General features: G+C 53.0%; 1 protein-coding gene across 1 annotated transcript in view; it reads left to right on the top strand.

Annotated features, from left to right (window-relative positions):
- The window catches only part of LOC119965330 (solute carrier family 22 member 5-like), a 137,106-nt gene that overhangs the window by 105,774 nt on the left and 18,752 nt on the right, over positions 1-12,580 (top strand). The window contains exon 6 of the mRNA XM_038795950.1: positions 1,546-1,646. Coding sequence (XP_038651878.1) covers positions 1,546-1,646 — 101 coding nt within the window. The remainder of the gene's footprint in view (positions 1-1,545; positions 1,647-12,580) is intronic.

The following is a 12,580-nucleotide window of genomic DNA, read 5'->3' as shown; positions in this document are numbered from 1 at the left end:
TGTGTTGCTGATCACACCATTACAATATTATCTCAGCAGTTAGAATAACAGAATACTACAGTGCAGAAGAAGGCCATTTGGCCAATCGAGTCTGCACCGACCATCCGAAAGAGCACCTTACCTAGGCCACCCCCTACCCTATTCCCATCACCTCATTTGACAACACTATTTATCAATCCACCTTATCAGCACATCTCTGGACTGCGGGAGGAAACCAGAGCACTCAGAGGAAACCCACACAGACACGGGGAGATTGTGCAAACTCCATACACTCAGCCTCAGCCGGAATTGAACCGGGTCCTTGATGCTGTGAGGCAGCAGTGCTAACCACTGTGCCACCTGCTGGTAAATATCATAAAAAGGATATCACCATGCCAACACAGAATTTTAAATAAATGTCAAAAGTATCCAAAAAATTCCAAATTTTCTCAAGCCAGTCAAGATCAAATGTTCCAGCGCTGAAGGCGGCCATGCACGGCCGTCGAGGGTCCGCGCATGCGCGTGTTTGCCATCCCCGCACAGGCACGGAGCAACATGTTGGGGACCTAAGAGGGGGCGGCACAGGTAGGCCTCCTCCAGTTCGCGGCCACCCGACGATCGGAAGCCCCCGATCACAGGCCTGGACCCCGTGGAGGCCCCCTGCCCGGAGTCAGATTCTCCCCCCCCCCCCACCACCACCAAGACGTCCACCGCGACTGCAGGTCCGACCTCCTGCCGGGTGGTATCAGGTTGGAACCACGCCGGCAGGACTCGGCGCAATTCGCAGGAAGTGCGGCCGATCGCCTGGGAGAATCGCCGCGGGGGCCTGTTTCAGCGGCCCCCGACTGACGCCCCGGCAACCACACGGGCGCGATTGGTGCTGATTCTCCAGTCGCCAGAGAATCGCAGCCTAGCGTCGGAGCGGCAGAGACTGAAGGAGGAGCTATAATACATAACATCATCACAATTTCTATTACCCATGAAAACATTATACCTATCAAACACACTCTAGAGGCCTATGATTTAAATAAGGATTGAACCAGCATCATGAACCTTGACGTGGCACAGCATCTAGAAAATGGAAGTTTTATCATGTTTACACTTAGCCCCCTCTTTTTCTACAGGTCTTTCCGGAAAAGAAAGAAGTGACAATAATAATAATATACACTGCACCGTTTTCAATTAGTTGCTGAATTCTAAGCACTGATTCTGATGGCAGAATTTATGGAGTTTACACTTTGTCAAAGTTTAGATTTTAGATCTGTCCAGAGTCGATGGTGAATTAAAATGCAAATAAGAGAATATTCAGCTGATTGTATATTCTTTATGAGTTGTCATTTTTCCTAATCTGAAGTATGATTACAACACACACAAGTGACACAGCACTTCCCAAAATATCTTTGCAATGTGCATAGCTCATTCCGATAAACCTGTAACCAATTAATTCCCAGAAGTAATGTTTCTTTCAGATAGATTTTTTGGATTATTCATGCCCAAAAGTAAACTAATAACAACAGATAATATTGATATTTTCTAATAATATTGAATATTCTGTTTTTCTTCCAGCTCGAAGATGTAAAGGATAAAAATGTCAAATCTTTTACAGTTACTTGCTTGATAAAAACTCGTAATATTCGAGGCATCACTATTATAAACCTTATCGTGTGGTAAGTATTAGAGCTAAGAAAACCCTTTAAATACCTTTCTCAAAGAAATAATAATTTTATAATAATCTTTATTGTCACAAGTAGGCTTGCATTAACACTGCAATGAAGTTACTGTGAAAAGCCCCTAGTTGCCACATTCCAGCGCCTGTTCAGGTACACTGATGGAGAATGTAGAATGTCCAATTCACCTAACAGCACGTCTTTCGGGACTTGCGGGAGGAAGCCGGAGCACCCGGAGGAAACCCACGCAGACACAGAGAGAACGCACAGACTCTGGACAGACAATGACCCAAGCTGGAAATCAAACCTGGGACCTTGGCACTGTGAAGCAACAGTGCTATCCACTGTGCTACAGTGCTGCCCAATATGAGCCTCTTACTCATCGGCTTCAGGATGTCATTTGAGTGGTACCGGACACCTGGGCTGGGATTCTCCAAGCCCGCGCCGGGTCGGAGAATCATGTTGACGCCGAAAATCCCCGCCACGCCACTCCTACGTTGGTAAATGATTCTCCGGTGACTGGAGAATCGGCGGCAATCGCGCGCGCAGGGTCGACACGGCGCCGGTCGGGGGGCCGTTGAAAGAGACCCTACCCGGTGATTCTCCGCAGTTGACCAGCCTTTTCCCACTGAGTTCCGCCAGCATGTTTCCCGTATGGTACCACCCGGCGGGAGCTTGGACCTGCGGCAGTCCTGGTGGGGATAGGGGGGATCAGATTCGGGGGGGGGGGGGGGCCTCCATGACGGGCTTCCATGACGGCCATGCCCACGATTGGGGGCTACCGACCAGGGGGCACATGTGATATGCCTTCTTCCCGCAGGCCTGCTGTGTCGCTACGCCATGTTATGCGGCACCAGCGTGGAAACGGCCACCATGAGCTGGCGCGTGCATGCGCTGGCAGTGCAGGGCCACGTATCGGCGCCGGAGCTGCATGGAGCAATCCAGCATCGTGCTGGCGCCCTGTGAGCCACTGAATTGCTGGGTCAAGAGCCCATTGACGCCGGTGTGAAACACTCAGGTGTTTACGCCGGCGTCAACACTTTGCTGGGATTTTGGAGAATCCTGGCCCTGACCTGCAGCCTCTGCCTATCTTTCCATAGATCAGATCAGATTGGTGGGAAATGTGTTGTAGTGATATTATTGACGATAATCAACTGAAGTAAAACCAATGATTGCCTTGATCATTAGCACCAATCCAAAGCCAAAATATGCCGTCAAACTCAAAATCAATCTGCAGAATACACAGGTTCATTTTATTTTGAAGACAGCTGACCAAATCAGCATAGATATCACAGAATTTACAGTGCAGGAGGAGGCCATTCAGCCCATCGGGTCTGCATTGGCCCTTGGAAAGAGCACCCTACCTAATCCCACACCTCCACCCAATCCCTGTAACCCCACCTAACCTTTTATTGGACACTAAGGGCAATTTAGCATGGCCAGTGCACCTAACCTGCACATCTTTGGACTCTGGGATGAAACCGGAGCACCCGGAGGAAACCCACGCAGACACAGGGAGAATGTGCAGACTCCACACAAACAGTGACCCAAGCTGGAAATCTAACACGGGTCTCTGGTGCTGTGAAGCAACCGTGCTAACCACTGTGCGAATAGTTAAATAATTAAAGCACATTTTGCAGTTTTAGATTGTAGACAACTTCATTCCTTCACCTAAGTTGATTATCATAAATAACTTCAGTCTGATCTTATTTTGCACCAACCAATTATATTTTTATCTGTTTCAATTCACTATTATAATCTGTTTTATTAACTGACAATGGGGATTTCAATATTTAGTAGTTTACAATAATAACATACCAGGAAGGTCTGACTGACTTAATTTGGGTAGAAGTGCCAACTCTGATTTTGAAGAAGGTCAGGGTTCATGCCTTCGTATCTCTATTTATTCAAATGCTTAATTTCCTCCAATCTTTCACAGAATAATCCAGCATCAGCAGGCTCACAAATAAATTGACAACATGGTGAAGATTTCACCAAACTCCAAACCAACATGAACCCCAAGGGAGTGTTGGACGAATGGGGGGACTCAAAGGTGGTGTTAGCTTTCTCCCTGCAAAGGCACAGAATGTACTCTGGGTGGAGTATTTCAATGTCTGTCACCAAATGTGGCTTGGTAGCACCACAACAGACAAACTAGCCAAGTCCCAAAGGATATATCCACTAGGCTGGGGATGCAGCAGGTGGTGAAGGAATGGGAAACAGGAAAACACTTACTTTACCTCAACCTCACAAAACTACCTGTCACAGATTAAACTGCCCAAAATGGTATTGGCCACCACACACAATCCTGTGGAGATAAAACCCCAACTTCACACAGAGGATACCCTCCATCATGTTGGGTGGCATTACCACTGTTCTGAATCCAACAGGTTTGTTTCGAATCACTAGCTTTAGGAGCACTGCTCCTTCCTCAAATGAATGAAGAGGTAAGTTCCAGAAACGTATATATAGACGGAGTCAAAAATGCAATCTATGCACATGTTCTTTGAACGTCTTGCATCTTTGACTTTGTCTATACATATGTTCCTGGAACCGACCTCTTCATTCACCTGAGGAAGGAGCAGTGCTCCGAAAGCTAGTGATTAGAAACAAACATGTTGGACTTTAACCTGGTGTTGTAAGACGTCTTACTGTGCTCACCCCAGTCCAACGCCGGCATCTCCACATCACTGTTCTGAATGGGATAGATTCAGAACAGACCCTGCAGTTCAAAGCTCAGCATCCAGGAGATGCTGTGGACCATCAGCAACAGCAGAATTGTATTCAAGCACAATCTGCAACCTCATGTAATCTGCATATCCTTCAGTCTGTCATTACATCAAGCCAGGGGATTAACTCAAGTTTTTCTTTACAAACAAAACATCACACCCACACAATTGGTAAGGTACAGCGCAATTATTTTGCCATATAAATAAAAAAACACAGCTGAGTCATCTAACCCAGCGCCTTTATGTAAAAAAACATAAATGGTTGAAGAGACAAAGAATAAAAAAGAGTGAAGGAGAAGGGGCACACACCATCAGTATATTAGGGACAGTACTACATATTCTAAATCTGACACCACAGAGCCTGTATATTTAAGATAGGAGCCCGATACATTTCAGAATAAGTCCAACTTAGATCAAAGTATAGATTTCATTTGAATACACTCCACAATAATTTCGTGCCAATTATATACAGAAGGTGACCCAAGAATATAAAATATTTTCCGTGATGTAAATGGTAGAATATTATACAACTATACCAATTATACATTGTAGAAGTGTTTTCAGAGGCTAAATGTTGAGCTGATTTCCATGTGCGGGATCCCCCTCTTCATTTTGGCTCAGCTAACACACACACACTCACGAAGACAGCAACTCTGGTAAAGACGTTCTGTATTTGCCAACGTACAATGGGAGAGCAATCTGGGGCAGATTGACTCTACCTTACATTGCTTTAGATTCAACAATTATACAATTTCCAAGAATCAGCAACCCTGCCGCAGCTGGTCTTGATCCAATCATGTGGCTGCAGATTACATACATTGACCAATAAAATTGCTTTTGTGCAACTTGGGGCTGTGTGACCAGCTCATGCTCTTGCTGGGCCTTCTTCATGGTGTTCTGATCTTTCCAAGACTCTTCTTATCCACTGTCCTTGATGCTTTGTATAAACAGTCCTCTTTATCTTCTGTCTCTGAATGGTACCATTGGGCGGGATTCTCCGATAATCGGCGCGATGGCCGGGACCCGGCGTCAAAAATGGTGTGGATCACTCCGGCGTCGGGCCCCCCCAAACGGCGCAAATTCTCCGGCCCAGAATGGGCTAGTAACAGCATGACGCCATTCATGACGGCGCCCGTGTCATTGACGCCAGGCGGCGTCACAGCACAAAAGACGATGCCCCCCCCCCGGCAAGATGGCCGCCCGCCGCGCAGCCCCGAGGTTCCATGAGTGCGACATCAAGGCGCTCCTGGACGCAGTAGAGCAGAGGAGGGAGGCCCTGTACCCCGGACACGGCCGCAGGGTTGCCCCATGCCTCAGCCGGTGCCTGTGGAGGGAGGTGGCAGAGGCCGTCAGCGCTACGGACAGACGCCCAGTGCCACAAGAAGGTGAATGACCTCGTCAGAGCAGCCAGGGTGAGTACCCCCCCCCCCCCCCCGATGTGCGGCACACCCCCAGGTGCAACTAACCCTAACCCTAATGTGCTGCCACCCGCCCGCCCCCCCCCCCACAGGAGAAGCGCGCACACAACAACAGGGAGCGTGAGAGGACCAGAGGGGGCCCAGCTGATGGGAGACCACTCACCGTTCATGAGGAGAGGGCCCTGGAACTGGCAGGCAGACTCGAGGACCGGGAGGTTGCCGATGCACAGGTCGGGGGCTCACCACCAAGTGAGATGCTGTACTGTGTATTGCAGGACCAAATGTCGAGGCACCCGTCCCTGTGGGTGCCAACCGCCCGCAGGACGCCCCAGGGCGGCCACGAGACAGGGACAGGCCCGGAGCAACACGGAGATGATGCCCCCGTCTTGTGCGAGTGTGGCGACGCAGGCGTGTGACACCCAGCGACGAGTGGGGCAGCCACAGGCCCCCATTGCAGCTGAGCCAGGACACCACTACCCAGGACAGCCCTACCCAGGACACCCCTACCCAGGACACCCCTACCCAGGACACCCCTACCCAGGACACCCCTACCCGGTGTCATAATATACATCCAGGTACATGATGGAGTGCAGACAGGCAGTGATTGACACACAGGATGACCAGTGAGCACACAGAACGCAGCAGCCAATCACCAGACAGGACACGGCTACTATAAAGCTAGAGGGCATCAGTTTTCCCGCTCTCTCGCGATCCAGCCTCTGAGACAGACAGAGCTCGTGAGCAGCAGCTAGAACAAACACCATGTGGTAGTCAGTTCATCTGGTCAGTTTAGCCTCAGGTCTCCAGTCAAGTCAGCATAGTGTCAACCCACAGTTAAAGCATGTATTATAGTTAGTTGTTCAATAAAATTGTGTTGCATCTCTTCAAGTGTTGGAAGCCTGTCTCTCTCGACACTGCATCAAACGCAGTCCACGTAGACCCAGCTTACCCAACACATCATGGTACCAGTGTGTAATGCTAAAGTTTGACGGATCTACCTTGCGATAATCTGCCTTTGACCAGAGATCAGCCATCCGGTAACATGGACAGCGTCCGCCCTCCCCCGCCGCTCCGCCTCGCCGGCAACCTCGATGCTAACTGGAAGATATTCAAACAAGTTCCAGCTGTATCTTGAAGCCACCGACCTCGAGGCCGCATTAGATGCCAGGAAGATCGCGCTCTTCCTTTCGACAGCCAGGGACCATGCGATCCACATCTACAACTCCCTCACATTTGCTGAAGGCGAAGACAAGACGAAGTTTAAAACAGTCCTGCTGAAGTTCGACAGCCACTGTGTCATCGAGGTCAGTGAGAGATTTGAATGGTACGTTTTCCAGCAGAGGCTTCAGGGTAAGGACGAACCTTTTCAGTAATTTTTAACCTATCTCTGCATCCTCGCACAGTCATGCAACTATGACTCGACAACTGATTCCATAATCCGGGATCAGATCGTTTTCAGGGTCCACTACGATTCCCTTCACCAGCAGCTCCTAAAAGTTAAGCAGCTCACGCTTACCATCGCTATTGAAACCTGCGTCCTCCATGAGCACGCTAACAACCGGTACTCCCACATCAAGGCTGCAGAAACGGCAAAGCAAAACCCCCACGATGCGGAACGGGTGCAGGCCATCAAACAAATGCAGGGCCTGAGTCTGGATGAGAGTGGCCATTTCATGCGCTTTTCCCGGGCTCCAGGGCATGCGGGCCATGACCAAGGGGACGGCGAGACCGACGACCAGCCGCGCAAGTGCGCACGTCGTTCGATCGCACTGCGCATGCGCGGTCGGCGCATGACGAGTTCCAATTGTGGCTCCGCCCATTTAAAGTGGCAATGTCCGGCAAAATCTTGATGCTGTCTCCAGTGTGGCAAGCTTGGCCACTACGCAGCCCTTTGCAGATCTGCTCCACTGCCCAGCACACAGCGATCCCAGCCACAGCGCTGGAGCATTCGATCAGTACAACAGCCCGTGACAGACTCTGACCCCGACAGTCTACCAGATCCTGATACTGAGGGCCTCAAATCCCCATTCCGGGTGGGCATCGTCACCAAGCATAAGCTGCCTTTCTCAACGATGGTGAAACAACTCCCAATTCTGAGCAGTGATCTGGACAACGAGTGGTGTACCACCCTTGCGGTTAACAAGGCCCGCATACACTTCAGGCTGGACACCGGCTCTTCAGCAAACCTCATTTCAAAGTCTGACCTTGACACCATCCACGTCAAACCAAGCATTCTTCCACCGGCCTGCCAGCTCCTTGACTACAATGGAAATGCCATTGCTGCCAGTGGCTCATGCCAGCTTGCGGTGTCCAATAGGTCAGTAAAAGCAACGCTGCGATTTGAAATTGTAGGAACCAACAGAGCTTCCCTGCTCGGTGCTCGGGCCTGCAAACTCCTGAACCTACTGCAGCGGGTTCACACCATGTCGTCCGCACAGGCAACAGCCTCGCCAGATGATAACTTCCAGGCTCAACTCAATGACATCATAGTACAATACCATAGCGTGTTCGAAGTTATGGGCACACTCCCTTACCAATATAAAATCCTATTGAAGCCAAACGCCATCCCTATGGTTCACGCACCGCGTTGGGAGCCGGCACCCCTCAAGGATTGCCTCAAGCTGCAGCTGTAAGACCTCCAGGACCAGGCAGTCATTTCAAACGTCACGGAACCCACGGACTGGGTTAGCTCCATGGTTTGCGTCAAGAAGCCGTCAGGGGAACTTCGAATCTGTATCAACCCCAAAGATTTGAACCGCAACATCATGAGGGAAAACTACCCAATACCTAAACGAGAAGAGCAAACCAGCGAGGCGGCGCATGCCAAATTCTTCACGAAGCTGGACGCCTCCAAGGGGTTTTGGCAAATACAACTGGATGCGTCAACACCCCGTTCGGTCGCTACTGTTACAACCGAATGCCCTTTGGCATCATCTCCGCCTCAGAGGTGTTCCACCGCATAATGGAACAAATGATGGAGGGCATCGAGGGGGTGCGAGTGCACATCGATCATATTATTATCTGGTCCACAACTCCTCAGGAGCACATCAATCGCCTCATACCGTGTTCCACAGGATCCACGAGCATGGCCTCCGACTCAACAGAGCCAAAGGCTCGTTCGGTCAACCAGAATTCGTCGCCCGCCATAGACTGAATTTATAGACTGAACGTTGCATTACCTTGTTATCTCATCGTTTTGACATCTGTACATATTGTTTTTTTATCATGTGTTATCTGCCCTCTATCTGCACTAGACACCTTCCCATGTATATAAGTTAGCAGATTCTGTATATAGTCAGGCTTCTGTACATTATTTATTGACCTGAAAATATTTTTTTTTTTTAAAAAGGGGGGTGATGTCATAATATACATCCAGGTATATGATGGTGTGCAGACAGGCAGTGATTGACACACAGGATGACCAGTGAGCACACAGAACACAGCAGCCAATCACCAGACAGGACACGGCCACTATAAAGCCAGAGGGCATCAGTTTTCCCGCTCTCTCGCGATCCAGCCTCTGAGACAGTCAGAGCTCGTGAGCAGCAGCTAGAACAAACACCATGTGGTAGTCAGTTAGTCTGGTCAGGTTAGCCTCAGGTCTCCAGTCAAGTCAGCATAGTGTCAACCCACAGTTAAGCATGTATTATAGTTACTTGTTCAATAAAATCGTGTTGCATCTCTTCAAGTGTTGGAAGCCTGTCTCTCTCTACACGGCATCAAACGCAGTCCACGTAGACCCAGCTTACCCAACACATCACCCGGGACACCGACACACATGACAGCGAAAGACAGGACAGTGACACACAGCGGACGGGTGGAGACGAGGCGCCACCCCAGGGGACCATGGATTCTGGATCGGACGATGCTTACAACACAACGCCACTGCTATCTCCGACACCCTCCACCATCACAGAGACACTCACCTCGGTTGGGGACTTTAATGATGAGGCTTCTGGTACACTCACTGGTGCGCACAACACAGCCGTACCGGCACAGCAGGTGGAGGTAGGAGCAGCAGAGGGGCCGGGGTGAGGAGGGCATCCTGGTGAAAGCAAACATCTGCCGCCCAGACGGGTCCCGGGTTCCTGGAGTTACCACACCCACCCATAGACCCGATGCAGACACCGAACCAGGGACGATCGAAGGGGGTGACGGCCGGCTTGTGGCGGCTGCAGACGCAGGTGGAGGAGCCCACCCGCGTCCAGGATCTGGGAGTAGTGCCGGTCATGTGTGCCACCCAGGTCGAAACCGCACGGGTGGTGTCAGACATGGGGAGCAGTATGCAAGGCCTGGGGCTTTCCGTGCAGGCGGCGTCTGTGGCCCAGGACATGGCTGCCCTCTCACAAGAAGCCATGAGCCAGAGCCAGCGGCAGATGGCAGAGGCGCTCAATGCCGTGGCCCTGTCTCAGCAGGCCGTGGCCCTGTCTCAGCAGGCAATAGCCCAGTCTCTGCAGGCAATGGCCCTGTCTCAGCAGGCCATGGCCCAGTCTCTGCAGGCCATGGCCCAGTCTCTGCAGGCCATGGCCCAGTCTCTGCAGGCAATGGCCCAGTCTCAGCAGGCAATGGCCCAGTCTCAGCAGGCCATAGCCCAGTCTCTGCAGGCCATAGCCCAGTCTCTGCAGGCCATGGCCCAGTCTCTGCAGGCAACGGCCCAGTCTCAGCAGGCAATGGCCCAGTCTCAGCAGGCCATAGCCCAGTCTCTGCAGGCCATAGCCCAGTCTCTGCAGGCCATGGCCCAGTCTCTGCAGGCCATAGCCCAGTCTCTGCAGGCCATGGCCCAGTCTCTGCAGGCAATGGCCCTGTCTCAGCAGCCATGGCCCAGTCTCTGCAGGCAATAGCCCAGTCTCTGCAGGCAATAGCCCAGTCTCTGCAGGCAATAGCCCTGTCTCAGCAGGCCATGGCCCTGTCTCAGCAGGCCATGGCCCAGTCTCTGCAGGCCATGGCCCAGTCTCTGCAGGCAATGACCCAGTCTCAGCAGGCCATAGCCCAGTCTCTGCAGGCAATGGCCCAGTCACTGCAGGCAATGGCCCAGTCTCAGCAGGCAATGGCCCAGTCTCAGCAGCCATGGCCCAGTCTCTGCAGGCCATGGCCCAGTCTCTGCAGGCCATGGCCCAGTCTCTGCAGGCAATGGCCCAGTCTCAGCAAGCAATGGCCCAGTCTCAGCAGCCATGGCCCAGTCTCTGCAGGCCATGGCCCAGTCTCTGCAGGCAATGACCCAGTCACTGCAGGCCATCGCTGAGGGCATCGGCCCCATTGCCCACGTGCTGTCCGGTGTCACCCAGACACAGACAGGGATGGCCAACTCCCTGGGCTCCCTGGCTGCAAACTTGCAGACCCTTGTTGATACCAGGGCGGGCCTCCAGGACTGGCAGTGCCAGGTGTCATGGGGGCGTTGGATGGCAGGTTCGTTCGCACCCTCGACCATGTAGAGGCCCGGGGGCCATTGGGCACCCCGATGGAGGAGGAGGTGCTGGGGCCCATCCCGGGTCCCCCTGTAGGGGAGGTTCCGGAACACCGCGGCACCTCGGACCCCCCCCCCCCCCCTTCCGTCCCAGGCGCATCTGGTGGGCAACGGGCAGGACAGGCTGGCAGCTCGCCATCCCAGTCGCCCGAACCGCAGCCTGGCCCATCTAGGCCGGGCCGCCCCAGGAAATGGCTGCCAAAGGGATCACGAGTAACAGGGCAGGAATCACAGGAGTCCGCCTCCAGTTCTGCTGTACCGTCTGGGGAACCACCTAGACGTAGTCAAAGGGCCCGTAAGGCCAAACAATTAGACACTGAGTAAGTTGGCACGGGTGCAGGGCACAGACGAGTTATAGGGGCTAGGGCACGTGTATGGACTTTTCGTCATTAAAATCACTTTCACACATACTAATCTGCCTTTGTGCTCTGTCCAAAGCATGCGGGGGGGGGGGGGGGGGGGGGGGGGGGGGGGGGGGGTGGTGTGAGGTGAGCGCCAGTGTGTGTGTGAAGGATGGTATTACATCGGCCCCAGGTAAGTGTGCCTCCCCCTACCCCCAGGTCTTCCTCGCCATCCCCCTGGGCAGAGGATGGGATCGTGCGCTGCAGTGTCACGGCCGCAAAGATGGTCCAGGTGGAGGGTGGGACCATGTCCGTGGGTCAGATATTGTCCAACGATGTAGGGCCAGGAGATCATCGCAGAGCAGGTCGTCATCATCCTCCATGGCCTGCAATAGACACGCTTCCACCGGCAACCGTGTGAGTCCGGCCCGTTGGGCCGCAGGTGGATGTGCAATGGAGGGGTGGTGTGCATGCGGGTGGGGTGGGGGTGGCTGGTGGTGGGTGGGTGGCGGGGGGTGAAGGTGTTGATGGTGGGTGGGTGGGGGAGTTGAGGGTGTTGGTGGTGGGTGGGTGGGGGGGTGAGGGTGTTGGTGATGGGTGAGGGGGTGAGGGTGTTGGTGATGGGTGGGTGAGGGGGGGTGAGGGTGGTCGGCTGGTGCCGTGGTGTGCGGTCTGTGCCCATAGTCGGCGATTCTCACACCCCGCTAGTCAGTGAACCGGGTGGCTATCAGCCTGTCCCTTGCCCGCTGGCCCAGCCGGTAATGGTGGGCAGCCACCCGTCCATGTCCAGCCCGCCTGCCCTGCCCATTGCCCCTGCCTGCCTCATCTGGGGAGGACTGCGCCTCGTCCTGCTGCTCCTCCACTCCCCCCTCCTCTGCCTGCGGCACATCACCCCTCTGCTGGGCGATGTTGTGCAGGACGCAGCAGACCACAATGATGTGGCCAACCCTATCTGGCGGGTACTGGAGGGCCCCTCCAGAGT

This window comes from Scyliorhinus canicula, chromosome 4 (assembly GCF_902713615.1).
Source record: "Scyliorhinus canicula chromosome 4, sScyCan1.1, whole genome shotgun sequence".
NCBI lineage: Eukaryota > Metazoa > Chordata > Chondrichthyes > Carcharhiniformes > Scyliorhinidae > Scyliorhinus > Scyliorhinus canicula.
This window is presented reverse-complemented; position numbering and strand designations above follow the sequence as displayed.